This window comes from Aythya ferina (assembly GCF_964211825.1).
Source record: "Aythya ferina genome assembly, chromosome: Z".
NCBI classification, from domain to species: domain Eukaryota; kingdom Metazoa; phylum Chordata; class Aves; order Anseriformes; family Anatidae; genus Aythya; species Aythya ferina.
In genome coordinates this window covers 40,530,078-40,542,766 of record NC_140299.1, presented here as the reverse complement: position 1 = coordinate 40,542,766, position 12,689 = coordinate 40,530,078, and the positions used below count along the sequence as shown (strand labels likewise).

Here is a 12,689-nt window from a genome sequence, read left to right as displayed (position 1 = left end):
TACCACGTTTAATGCTATTCCAGGAAGTTTAAAACATGCAAAGATGTGAAGAGCTACAAGGTCTCTAGCAGCTACCTTTAATCTCCAAGTTCCTGTGACAGTGCAGCCCTTAGCAACTGAAGAATCATTTACATTTCATAGGTTTTTTTTCTCCCTTACGGAAAAGTTTATGCAAACCTCTTTCACAGAACCAATTTCCCATGAGCAGTTTTTCATTTTTTTATTTTTACTATCAGCTTTATTAGCTCTATTACACTGAAAAAATAAACTTTTCATGCCCTTTCTCACTTGCAAATTCAGTCTCGTTTCCATTTGAGGCAGCCCCCCCTTGATGGGTAGCACACCTGCACACACAGAAGCCTTACTGCTCTTCCTCCACCTCCTTACCCAATGAAGAAGCCGCCATGGGAGCTTGGTGGTGGATGAGAAGCTGCCCTCATAGCCCCAGATTTTCTCATTCTAAACTGGGGCTGGGGGTGATGTACAAATTTCAGTGCTGCCATACTGTGTCTTTCTTCCTCCTGCTGCCAGGGTGTGTGTGTATATAAATATATAACCTCCTGAATTTCCATGGTCTTAAATGAAAAGGCCTTTCTGGAGAAAGAGCAGAATGCACATCGCATTCAGCAGGGAAATTCAAAGAAGCCATTCAAGGAGTATGAGGTGAAGTATGGGAGAAAAGATGGAGTAGGTACAGACTGTGAAAGACAAGGCAGGAAAGAAGCATCAATGCTCATAAGGTTAAGCATAAAGAATGGACATAAAGTGAATAAAAAACAACAACAACAAAAAAACCATCTGTATGTGGTTTCAGTTTACTTCCCTAAAACTCATGTCTTGTACATATTTCCCCTACATAAATACACTTATACACCGAGGCTATAAGAAATGACCAGTGGAGGGGGACGGCACAGGCACGTTAGCCAATTGTGTAAGATGCAGAGACATTTACTCTGATAGCTTTATTTGCTCAGCCATAAAAATCATACAGTAGAGAACAATTCTGCACAAAATTGTGTTTTGGGTTTATGGGACAAGGTTTTGGTAGCAAGGGGAATACAGAGGTGGTCTCTGAAGGGCAGAGGAGTCCAGGAAGGCTGGGCGCTCTTCAAGAGGGAAATTTTAATGGCGCTGGAGCGGTCTGTCCCCAGGTGCCCAAAGACGAGCTGGCGTGGAAGAAGACCGGCCTGGCTGAGCAGAGAGTTGCAGCTTGAGCTTAGGAGAAAAAAGAGGGTTTGGAAAAGAGGGCGGGCCACTGAGGAGGACTATAAGGAGGTAATGAGGCTGTGCAGGGACAAAATTAGAAAGGCCAAAGCTCATCTGGAGCTCAATCTGGCTACTGCCGTTAAAGATAACAAAAAACCTTTTTACAAATACATCAACGCAAAATGGAGGACTAAGGAGAATCTCCATCCTTTACTGGATGCGGGGGGAAACCTTGTTACAAAAGATGAGGATAAGGCAGAGGTGCTTTATGCCTTCTTTGCCTCAGTCTTTAGCGGCAATACCGGTTGTTCTCTGGATACCCAGTACCCTGAGCTGGTGGAAGGGGATGGGGAGCAGGATGTGGTCCTCACTATCCACGAAGAACTGGTTGGTGACCTGCTACGGCACTTGGATGTGCACAAGTCGATGGGGCCGGATGGGATCCACCCAAGGGTACTGAGAGAACTGGCAGAGGAGCTGGCCAAGCCACTGTCCATCATTTATCAGCAGTCCTGGCGATCGGGGGAGGTCCCAGTTGACTGGCGGCTAGCAAATGTGACGCCCATCTACAAGAAGGGCCGGAGGGCAGACCCGGGAAACTACAGGCCTGTCAGTTTGACCTCAGTGCCAGGGAAGCTCATGGAGCAGATCCTCCTGAGAGTCATCATGCAGCACTTGCAGGGCAAGCAGGCGATCAGGCCCAGTCAGCACGGGTTTATGAAAGGCAGATCCTGCTTGAAGAACCTGATCTCCTTCTATGACAAAGTGACGCGCTGGGTGGACGAGGGAAAGGCTGTGGATGTGGTCTACCTTGACTTCAGCAAGGCTTTTGACACCGTCTCCCACAGCATTCTCCTCAAGAAACTGGCTGCTCTTGGCTTGGACTGGCGCAGGCTTCGTTGGGTTAGAAACTGGCTGGATAGCCGGGCCCAAAGAGTTGTGGTGAATGGAGCCAAGTCCAGTTGGAGGCCAGTCACTAGTGGCGTCCCCCAGGGCTCGGTGCTGGGGCCGGTCCTCTTTAATATCTTCATCGATGATCTGGATGAGGGCATTGAGTGCACCCTCAGTAAGTTTGCAGATGACACCAAGCTATGCACGTGTGTCGATCTGCTCGAGGGTAGGAAGGCTGTGCAGGAGGATCTGGATAGGCTGCACTGATGGGCTGAGGTCAACTGCATGAAGTTCAACAAGGCCAAGTGCCGGGTCCTGCACCTGGGGCGCAATAACCCCAAGCAGAGCTACAGGCTGGGAGATGAGTGGCTGGGAAGCTGCCAGGCAGAGAAGGACCTGGGAGTGATGGTGGATAGTCGGCTGAATATGAGCCAGCAGTGTGCTCAGGTGGCCAAGAAGGCCAACGGCATCCTGGCTTGTATCAGAAACAGTGTGGCCAGCAGGGCTAGGGAGATGATCGTCCCCCTGTACTTGGCTCTGCTGAGGCCGCACCTCGAGTACTGTGTTCAGTTTTGGGCCCCTCGCTACAAGAAGGACATGGAGATGCTCAAGAGAGTCCAGAGAAGGGCGACGAAGCTGGTGAGGGGCCTGGAGAACAAGTCCTACGAGGAGTCGCTGAGGGAGCTGGGCTTGTTCAGCCCGAAGAAGAGAAGGCTCTGGGGCGACCTTATCCCTCTCTACAGGTACCTTAAAAGAGGCTGTAGCGAGGTGGGGGTTGGCCTGTTCTCCCACGTGCCTGGTGACAGGATGAGTGCGAATGGGCTTAAGTTGCGCCAGGGGTGTTTTAGGTTGGATGTTAGGAAGAACTTCTTTACCGAAAGGGTTGTGAGGCATTGGAACAGGCTGCCCAGGGAAGTGGTGGAGTCACCATCCCTGGAGGTCTTTAAAAGACGTTTAGATGTAGAGCTTAGGGATATGGTTTAGTGGGGACTGTTAGTGTTAGGTCAGAAGTTGGACTCGATGATCTTGAGGTCTCTTCCAACCTAGAAATTCTGTGATTCTGTGATTCTGTGATCAAAGCCCAGCAGCTGCCCCATGTCAGATCAGCGTTGGCTCCAAAAGGACTTGCTGCTGGTCAGAGCTGAGCCAGGGGGTGTTGCTGGTTGTGTCTCTGGGAGAGGAGACTGAAGAAAACAGGGAGAGGCGGAAATAAAAAACTGCTGGACAACAGCAGCTGGGAATGAGGGGTGAGCACCATCCCTGCAGTCCCCAAGGTGAGTGCAGCAGGAGGGCAGGAGGTGCTCCAGGCAGGCAGCAGCAGTTCTTCTGCAGCCTGTGGAGAGGCCCCCGGTGGAGCAGGCTGTCCCCCTGCAGCCCATGGGTCCCACATGGAGCAGATCTCCACGCTGCAGCCCCCCCATGGGTGGAGGAGCCCCTGGTGGAGCAGGTGGATGTGGCCTGGAGGAGGCTGTGGCCCATGGAGAGCCCCCGCAGGAGCAGGCCCCGGGCCGGAGCTGCAGCCCGTGGAGAGGAGCCCCCGCAGGAGCAGGGGTCTGGGGGGAGCTGCCACCCACCCGTGGGGGACCCCGTGCTGGAGCAGTTTGCTCCTGGGGGATGGATGGATGGACCCCGTGGTATGGAGCCATGTGGGAGCAGTGCTTGAAGAGCTGCTGCCTGTGGGCAGCCCCCGGAAGGACGGCATCCATGGGAGGGACCCCACAGGGAGCAGGGGCAGAGAGGGACTGAGAAGGAGCGGCAGAGACCAAGCATTAGGGTGGAAGTCCTAACCGCAGCCCCCATTCCCCTGCACTGCTAGGGAGGAGGCAGTAGAAGAAGGTAGGTACAGTGGAAGGTGTTTGTAGTTTGCTTTTAGTTTCTCACTGTCCTAGTCTGCTAATGAGAGGCAATAATTTCTATTAATTTTCCTATGCTGAGTCTGTTTTGCCAATGATGGCAACTGTTGAGTGATCTCCCTGTCCTTATCTGAACACTTGAGCCCTTTGCATTGTATTTTCTCCCCCTGTTCCTTTGAGGATGGGCAGTGAGAGTGGTTGTGGTGGAGCTTGGCTGCCCACCTGGGCAAAACTACTCCAAATTGCAACTATGAAAGCATGAGTTAGCATAAAACATAGATATGTTGTTTGTCTGAGATGGAATACAAACATTAAACATGGACTCTAAATTTTAATATGCCAAGAAAAAGTCTGGATTGCTGAGAAGAGGATGGTTCTAGGAGAGCAGTCATCAGAATGGGGGTATCAGAATATACTGTACTGGAGAGGGTTGAAACTATCTACACAACAGTATTTAGGATTGACATTTACAGCACAAATCCACCTCTTTAATCGTTAACCATAGTTCCCTTCCCCTGTGCACAGCAGTTATTTAGTTGTGCACTGGGTCTGAGAAACATCTCTCCTAACTCGCACGCTACCTGTTCAGATTCTTTTGCTGCTCACCCTCAAAAAAATGTCAACGTGCAGAGCCATAGATAATCCCTTTATCCATACTTCTTTTTGCTAAAAATTATAAATACACCCTATTCTTGTAGGCTTGTCTCATCAGTAGCCTAGTCTCCATGTGAACAGTTTCTACATCCACTATGACCATTACACATAACGTACAGTGTGGGCTTCTTTGGGGAAGCCAACGAAATCACAGTTCAGTGGTTGTCACGCTGGTGAAAAGCAAGGAAGGAAATCTAGCAGGATGCATTGTCCCAATCTGGGCATGTTACATACCACCTTCTGTGAAGTTACGAAAGAGAAATGTTTGCTTGGCTCTTCTGTTTGGTAGCCTGTGCAGAAAACAGGTATGATTGTTCCAGAAGCAATTACCAAAAGCAGGAACTAACAAAACTGCAATTTTCAGTGCTGTGGTTTAAGCCAAAAGCTCCAGTAGCAAAGTGCAGCTATTCAGATACAAGTTGCCTTTCAGTAAAAAACAGTATTAGAGAGTTCTAGGAGTGTCCTTTATAAACGAAGGTTCTTTGTTAATTGCAATCTGTAATTAAAATGCAGACTGAAGGAAGTGCTCTGCGTCCTGCTCTTTTGGCCTAGCAGCCTCCTCACGTAGTGGTGGGACATTACTCTTGCCTTACTGACAGAAACAAAGCCAAAACTCCAAAGTGTGTGTGTTATGCACCACGAGGCGCTGATTTACTATTATCCCAGTAAAAAACAACAACCACTTACGGTCTTGTAAAGCAGCATTTAAAATGCTGCTTATTAGAAGCAATGCTATAGAGAGTGAGGACCGCGCTGACAATCTCGCATCCCCTGAGATGTGGGACCCGACCCCCGAGCTGTGCGGTACCTGGCAGGCTCCCCGCTTGCAGTCACCCAGCCAAGCTCATCCCGTGGATGAGGGAAAGGAGCTGTACCTGTGCGTGCACAGGCCGGGCCCTCCTTGGGCTGGCTGATAACCTGCATCACCGAATCCTCGGGAGATTTTGTGAGATTTGTGCCCGTACCGCTGAAGGAAAAGCCATGCTTAGGTTTGCCCAGTCAAACGCGGAGGAGTACACTCCGGTTCCTACGCTACAAGAAGCCCTAACAAAAAGGATAACAAGCAGGGGGAGGATGGAGGGCGGCGTGCAGGCTCAGCCTGTCTGCTGCGCCATTTACCAAATGGCTCAGAATTTCTCCAACCTACCATTTAAGCAAATAACATGAAAGGTCAAGTGCTTCACTCTCCCATGCTGGCAATATTTGTATCTCACACTATGGAAAGCCACTCAGTGGCTGAAGGCCCCCATGTAGTTTTTCTCAGGAGTCAGCTGTGGCGTGTGTTTTCATTTCTGTACTCTCAAAGTATTCATGACAGCCTATAGAACACAGAAAATCCTGTGAAGCCTTACTTGAAGAAATGCTCCTTTGTTGGCTTCTGCTGGTTGACTTTCAAATACCATTCATAATCAACCTCTGGTTATACAAGTATTTCCTTTTCTTTCATTATTATTACTTTTTAAACGTTGTCACAGGCAGTTCCAGGATTTATTCCAAGGACTAACCTATTGTAATTTTAGGTTGTTTATTCAAATCATATGAGGTCTTTAGGAATTAACCATGCTGATGACCTTTGAAGAAAAAGAGTGTTTTCTGAAATGGTAATAAGTGAGGGCTTTTGTTTGGTTGGTTGTTTTTTTGAAAATCTCATTTATGGAAAACACCCCGCAACGTTTGAAGATATTCAGAAATGAAATGGTATTTCTGTCATGTACAAAGCATCTTGAAATAATGAATTTTTGGGAGGTTCAAACATGGTGACAGTTCACATGGTAAAAAACTGGGATGCAGCACTAGGTAAGAAATCAGTTTCATTTAGTGTCGTTTGCAACCTGAAGATACTGCTGTTTAAACAACAAAGCTAACAGCTCTGGTTCACACCTGCAGAAATACAGGTACTCGTACTCCAAGCTTTGTGGCAACAGAGAAGTCCAGTTACCTTCCGAGCATCCATGCATGCAGTACCAGCAAGCCAACTCCTGAATTAGTATGAGCAAACTCTCAGCCTTGTCTGAGGTATTTTTGTTTTGTATTTTATTGTTGCAAATCTTACAGACATTAGCGCTCTGTTAAATAAAGGAATGTAGCACAGTAAATACATCACAACAAAACAGCTGGCCAGAGCTCCTCCCACCACCACCACCCCACCCCCCAAATTCAAAGCCCATTCCTCCTCCGCGCCCCCCACCCCCCAAATCAGACCACAGCAGCTTCGTTACAGAGGTCAGAGACCTGTGGCAAAAAACATCAGAGGAATTACATTCAGTAGATGTGCAGTATCAACATTCCAGGCTCACATGTATTTATATATATATATTTATATTTTTATATAGAGATCATTAAATGTTTACAAAGAACAATATTGTTACAAATACAATACTATACTTCTCCCAACGCTTTACAATAATTTCTATTCACCCTCTTTACAGAACAATAATATAACTTCATAGTCTAGGTACTGCGCTAAATATGTACAAGAGATCTCAACCACGTTGCTGTCTTCAGAAATTTATTTTATTAAAAAAAAAAAAACAAAAAAAACAACACAAGGAAAGCAAGCAAACCTGGTAACCCCAACTGAACCTCACATTTGAACAACTCAAAACAAATGTGAAACTTTCCAGTAAAAAACAAACAAAAAAATACACACAGAATGGATGTTTCATCCTTAATGTAAACACTGAAGAATCAGACTGCACAAAGCAGTGAGAAAGAGAAAAAAATCAGGTCCATCACTGAAGGAGGAATGTAAACCAGCTGTTTGTTCCACCATTTTTGTTAAAATTTAACACGGCATCTAACAAAGTGCTGCGACAGTCCAGAGAACTGTAAGATCCCCTCTCTGAGCACATTTTTTGGAAGTCTTTCACTCTAGGAATTGAAAAGGGATTGCTTAGAAGACAGTTACCAGCAGCATGCACCACGCTATGGGCCTCCGAGCTCAAAAGCCTTACACACACATCCCAGCTGGAACTACAGACTCTTTACAGACCCTGATCCTGCTAACATTCACTTGCTTTATGTTAAGTGGCTATGTACCATGAAAGCATTCGATTGCCCAAAATTTGGCAGAATCTTGGCTGGAAGAATTAAAAACAAAGCCACAGTTGTTTCCCTCAGTACCCTTGCGTGTTCAGGTCTTCCTCATTTCCCAGTGAAGCCAGTTAAAGACCCTACCATATGAGTTTTGTAGAGCCACAGAAACATGTGAAGCTGGGAGTGTGAACATGGCAGGAACCAGGAGCACAGTAACTGTGTCTACAGGAGTTCACCGAGTTTCCTCAGGCAACTTATGGAAAGGCTGCACTGTATATAATCTAAATTGTACATGGTTATATATCATATTTACATATATTACTATATACATGGAAAGTTCTGAACAAAAAGTTCAAATGATCATCATGAACTAGATGTCTACAGTTAAACAATATACTCACGAGTCATTCACTATCTACTTGCATCAGCCTGGCAGCAGAGGTAAGTCACTAACTGGAATACCAACACCACGCTCTCGTGCAGCCTGCTATTCCAGAGACTGGGATTAAGTGATACAGCAACAAGAACTGCAGTAAAATCAAGTCATCGTACATTAACCTCAACACTAAAAATATTCACTTACTACAATAGTTTATGCACCACTTCATTACCTCCCTTAAATATTTACTACCCACTGAAACACAAAAGGTTACTTGTTCCCTCGCTCTGATCAGACCACAGACGCCCACTATTTCTGAAAGCCAAACGCAGACCTCTGCTCAGAGTACTCGATGGCTCAGCAGTGTGTGCACCAGGTGTGCCCATGCACACGCACATGAGCACACACAGACACATCCAATCCATGAATCCCTGGGATTTCCAGGTGTTGTTACTGGGCTGCAAACCACGCCTGTTTTGCACGGTCCGCCACGCAGCAGTAGCAAAATGAGTGACTGTGACCATGGACGCGTTCTCAAAACAGAAGGGACACGTCCTCGTGTGTGTGTGTGACCTGTTCTTGTCTTCATCTCACTGGGTCTTCCTATCGCACTCAGACAGAGCAGAAACTGTTTCCTTAAAAGAAAATCAGCACTATCAGCCTGGACTAAATGCATGGTTCAATTTCAATGTAAACACTGGTATACAGTCCTGCCAAAAGTAACTACAAGGAATGGAGAATTTCCCTCTCACTACAAAGAAAAAACGTTTTTTAAATTAAAAACAAACAGAAAAAAAACAACAAAGAAAACAACCACTAACCCATTTTTCCCCTTCCCCTGTTGTCCCTAGCATGCAAGTTACAGGCCAATCAAATCCTATATTTCCTACGTCTTTTTCATACGAGTGCATATAGTACACACATATATCCGTTAAGTGCCATACAAATGGAAAAATAATATAACAACTTAACTTATATAACAAAATAAATACGTTTATTCCCACCTTATCCCTCCCATCGTTATCTATGTCATGAACTAAAGAGGATAAAATTAGACAAGGTCTTTGGACAAAAATATATGTTAGAACTGGCTCAGAGAACAAAATTACTTAGAATAGTATGCAGATCTCTTATATTCAAACTTCATAAATAGCAAGCACAATTTTAAAAACATCTATATACACTGGCACACATTGCTGTGTGCATCAAATGCAGAATTAAGAGCCTAGAAAACGTGTAGCTATTCAGCAAATCCCCATATTGTTTCTCTTGTTCTCCCCTCCCTCTCTCCCCTTTCCTTTAACTTCTAAAACAGGCAAGGGACTATAGAAGACAAGTTGCATTTAAAAACCAAGTAGAACAAAAGGGTTCAAAAACCGGGGGTAGAGAGGGAGAGGCAGTTGCCTCCCCAGTTACTTGGTGTAATTAATGCAATTCTAATGTGCTTCAGCAACTTGCAGAGTACCTTTCAGAGTCCTAAGATCATGATAAACTGGTAACAGAAGGTAACTAAAAGGTATTTGGACAGTCCACTTTACCACAGCAGCATTTACTCATTCTTCATAAGCAGGTATTCTTCCTGAGGGCAAAAATATCTTTTTGGTATTCTACCTTTCCTACAGACATAAACCTTTAAACCAGAGCTCAGTGCCTGTGGGAAAATAGGGGAAGAAAAGGAAAGCCATGTGCAGGATGTCCAAGCGAACACTTTGCACCCTTCACTTCTCTCTGGTAAAAGACATCTTTCATTTAGCAACATTTAATTTATTCAGTTTACCAAATAATAGTCACAAAAATAAAACTGGTTATTAGAACGAATCGGAGTCGATCCTTTTTGTGAATCCTGCTGTGAACAATGCTGCTGCTGTTTTCCTGTTTCACATGTGGAACTGCATTTAGTTTCACTTGTAAAGAGATGCAACCGAAATAGTCCCATATATTTTGCCCCTTCCCAAAATACAGGACAATGTTACGGAGGAGGGGAGAAAGGGAGGGAAAAGAGATATAAAGTCTCTTTTTTTGTGAGACAAAGAAAGAAATGTCTCTGCGGACACAGAAATGCAGCACTAGAGAGACAAGCACTAATGAGGAAAAACATCCTCCATGCACATTGTGACAGTGAGGTGTCGGCTTTAGATGTAAACTGGTTGCTCTTGTGCAGTCAACAGTCTGTACATGGCAGCTGGCATAGTCTTCATATGAATCTAGAGAAAATAAAAGAAATTAATCAATATTCCTAGCATGTACCACACTTTGGGAAGGAACTAGCTAAAAGGATACAGGAAAGAAACAAAAAGGAAAGCCTGAGAGTTTTCATACTCTTATTAAAGTATCGCAGGTGGTGACTTTATGGAACAGTGTGATTAGCATCAACCAACACCTAAAGTTGTGGACACAAATATTTTCTGCTTAGGGTTCACCTAAAACACTTGAGAACTGTCAGTAAATAAAAAACGAGAAATGGTGGATTGTCTTTACCCTGGCTTCCATTGTTCAGATTTGAGTAGCAAAAGGCCAAAAGAAGTAACGATTAAATACGTTACGCTGCCTGCGGGCACTGCTCTTACCTCACCAACAGCATTTGACAGAATGTGCACAATTTTCTCATGGGGTGTTGCCACAACACTCTGCCCATTGATTTCAATGATCCGATGGCCAACACGCACACCTCCTCGCTCTGCTATACCACCTCTCATAAGGCTACAGATCTGGAAGAGAAAGAACAGATTTAGCAGGGTCTAGATATGGAAGAGAGGGCTCAGATTGCCCATTTTTGCCTCTAAATTGTAACTCAATATAGACTTGCAACAAATTCTACAATGTAATCCATCATAGATTCAAAGTATAATTTTTTACTAGCAAATAACTGCAGTGTATTCTTTTCCAAGAACAAAACTGTCAGAAACAGCTATTTGTGTTTTACGTCAAATACACCACGGTTTGGAAGTTTAAAAGTGTATGAAGGACCACAGTTTAACAATGTTCAGGATGCAAATGCTTTACAAGAGAAGAGGATTAAGAACAGTCTACTTCTTTTGAGAACATACAATAGCTTGCTTAGACAGGAATGAAGCAGATGAGAACAGTTTCATGTACACAGTTTTCTTTCTCTGACCTGACAGAGCTTTTCTGTTCCTCTGACTAACTCTGAATTTGTGGACTAAGGAGAGTCAAAGACAAAAATAACGTTTACATCTAAGACTTCGCACGTGTGCCAAGTGTTGCTTGCTGCGAAGAAGAAAATGGCAGCTTCCCTCTTCCCACACTGTCACAAATAGATGTGAAGTTTCATGTATATTAAAGCTTCACCAGGGAGTCTGGAAGCTACTTACAATCCCGTTTTGCACACTGAAGCCCAACTGGTATCTGAGGTCCGGTCTCCTGATCAGGACTGTTGTTACTGGAGGACACCTAACTATGTTCAGTTTAACCCGGGCCTGGTTTTTCAAACCCTGCAAAAAGAAACCACCATGAAATATGCTGGCAGAGATAGGGTGAAACATTTAACACAAACACTGGGTAAAAAAGTAAGTGTTAAAACACTGACATGGGAACAGTCCTGAATAAACAGCTCGTTGTATGCTCTAAAACAGAACCAAATCACTGAACACCAGACATGTGTACGTGAATATTCAGTCAGATCAGCACTGCAGCATCAAACGTTTCTTGCCAAGAAGCTGGCACTGTTGTTTTAAGAAACATAGTTGGCAATTCCTTCGTTTCGTAACACAAGTAACATACAAAAAGAGTATGAAACTGGTTTATGCACCCCACCAGACTGCTGACTGTGGTTAGGAAATGAAATTTTAAATAGGTAGCTAAGGCAGTAACAAATACATGGCTTCTCCAATGGGATATACTGCATTCTGCCACACAAATGGAGGGTGCCACCCATATCCAGATCATAGAATTCCCATTCCTTCTTCTCTCTAGATGTACCACCTAGACATACCATCATGAACTTCTTGTTACCAGAAGAAAACTGAAGAAATATGTGTATATATAAATAAATAATACATATATATTGTTGTGAGGGTGGTGAAAACACTGAAACAGGTTGCCCAGAGAGGTGTGTAGTGTCCATCCTTGGAGTTATTTAATCCCCAGTGGGCACAGCCCTAAGCAACCTTCTCCTGCTGATACTGCTTTGAACCAAGGTGCTTGCTAGTCTCAGAGACTCTGTCACTGTATGGCTCCATGAAAAATCAAATGTTAAAATGCAGACAGCTGCAACCTGACCCCTTGTACGATTTCAGGTGTTCAGATCTCTTACTTGTAGACTGTTAAGATCCTTTTTCTGTCCAACACAGAAGTGGACACAGATTTTTCTACTCATAAATGCTTAATTCACACAATTCGCCTTCAATAAATAAAGAAATCCACATCAAGAAATAAATGCTTTATAAAGAATACAGCATCTTCCACCTTACCTTATACAACACATATCAATACCAAAACCTATTTCTAAATTGTTTTTATATGTGCAGTTGAAATCTGGGTCCCACTGAAACTGATGGGTGTCCGACACTGACTTTGAAAGGTTCATTTCCACCACATCTAAGGTAACACAATGAATTTTTTACATCCCGTTTACTGCTAATGATTCTGCTGGTTCTGGACTCGGCAGTGACTTGAACAACTGAAATGGCATCCGGCCAGTGTTAACTGCC

At 44.5% G+C, this 12,689-nt stretch overlaps 1 protein-coding gene across 5 annotated transcripts in view; it reads right to left on the bottom strand.

The window, feature by feature from the left end:
- Positions 1 to 6,631: 6,631 nt before the first annotated feature.
- Positions 6,632 to 12,689, bottom strand: part of APBA1 (amyloid beta precursor protein binding family A member 1) — an 87,607-nt gene continuing 81,549 nt past the window's right edge. For all 5 annotated transcript variants that reach the window (XM_084505133.1, XM_084505132.1, XM_084505135.1 and 2 more), the window contains 3 exons: positions 11,352 to 11,471; positions 10,587 to 10,727; positions 6,632 to 10,223 (listed from right to left, as the gene is read on the bottom strand). In XM_084505133.1, coding sequence (XP_084361259.1) covers positions 10,152 to 10,223; positions 10,587 to 10,727; positions 11,352 to 11,471 — 333 coding nt within the window. In that variant the 3' untranslated portion in view covers positions 6,632 to 10,151. The remainder of the gene's footprint in view (positions 10,224 to 10,586; positions 10,728 to 11,351; positions 11,472 to 12,689) is intronic.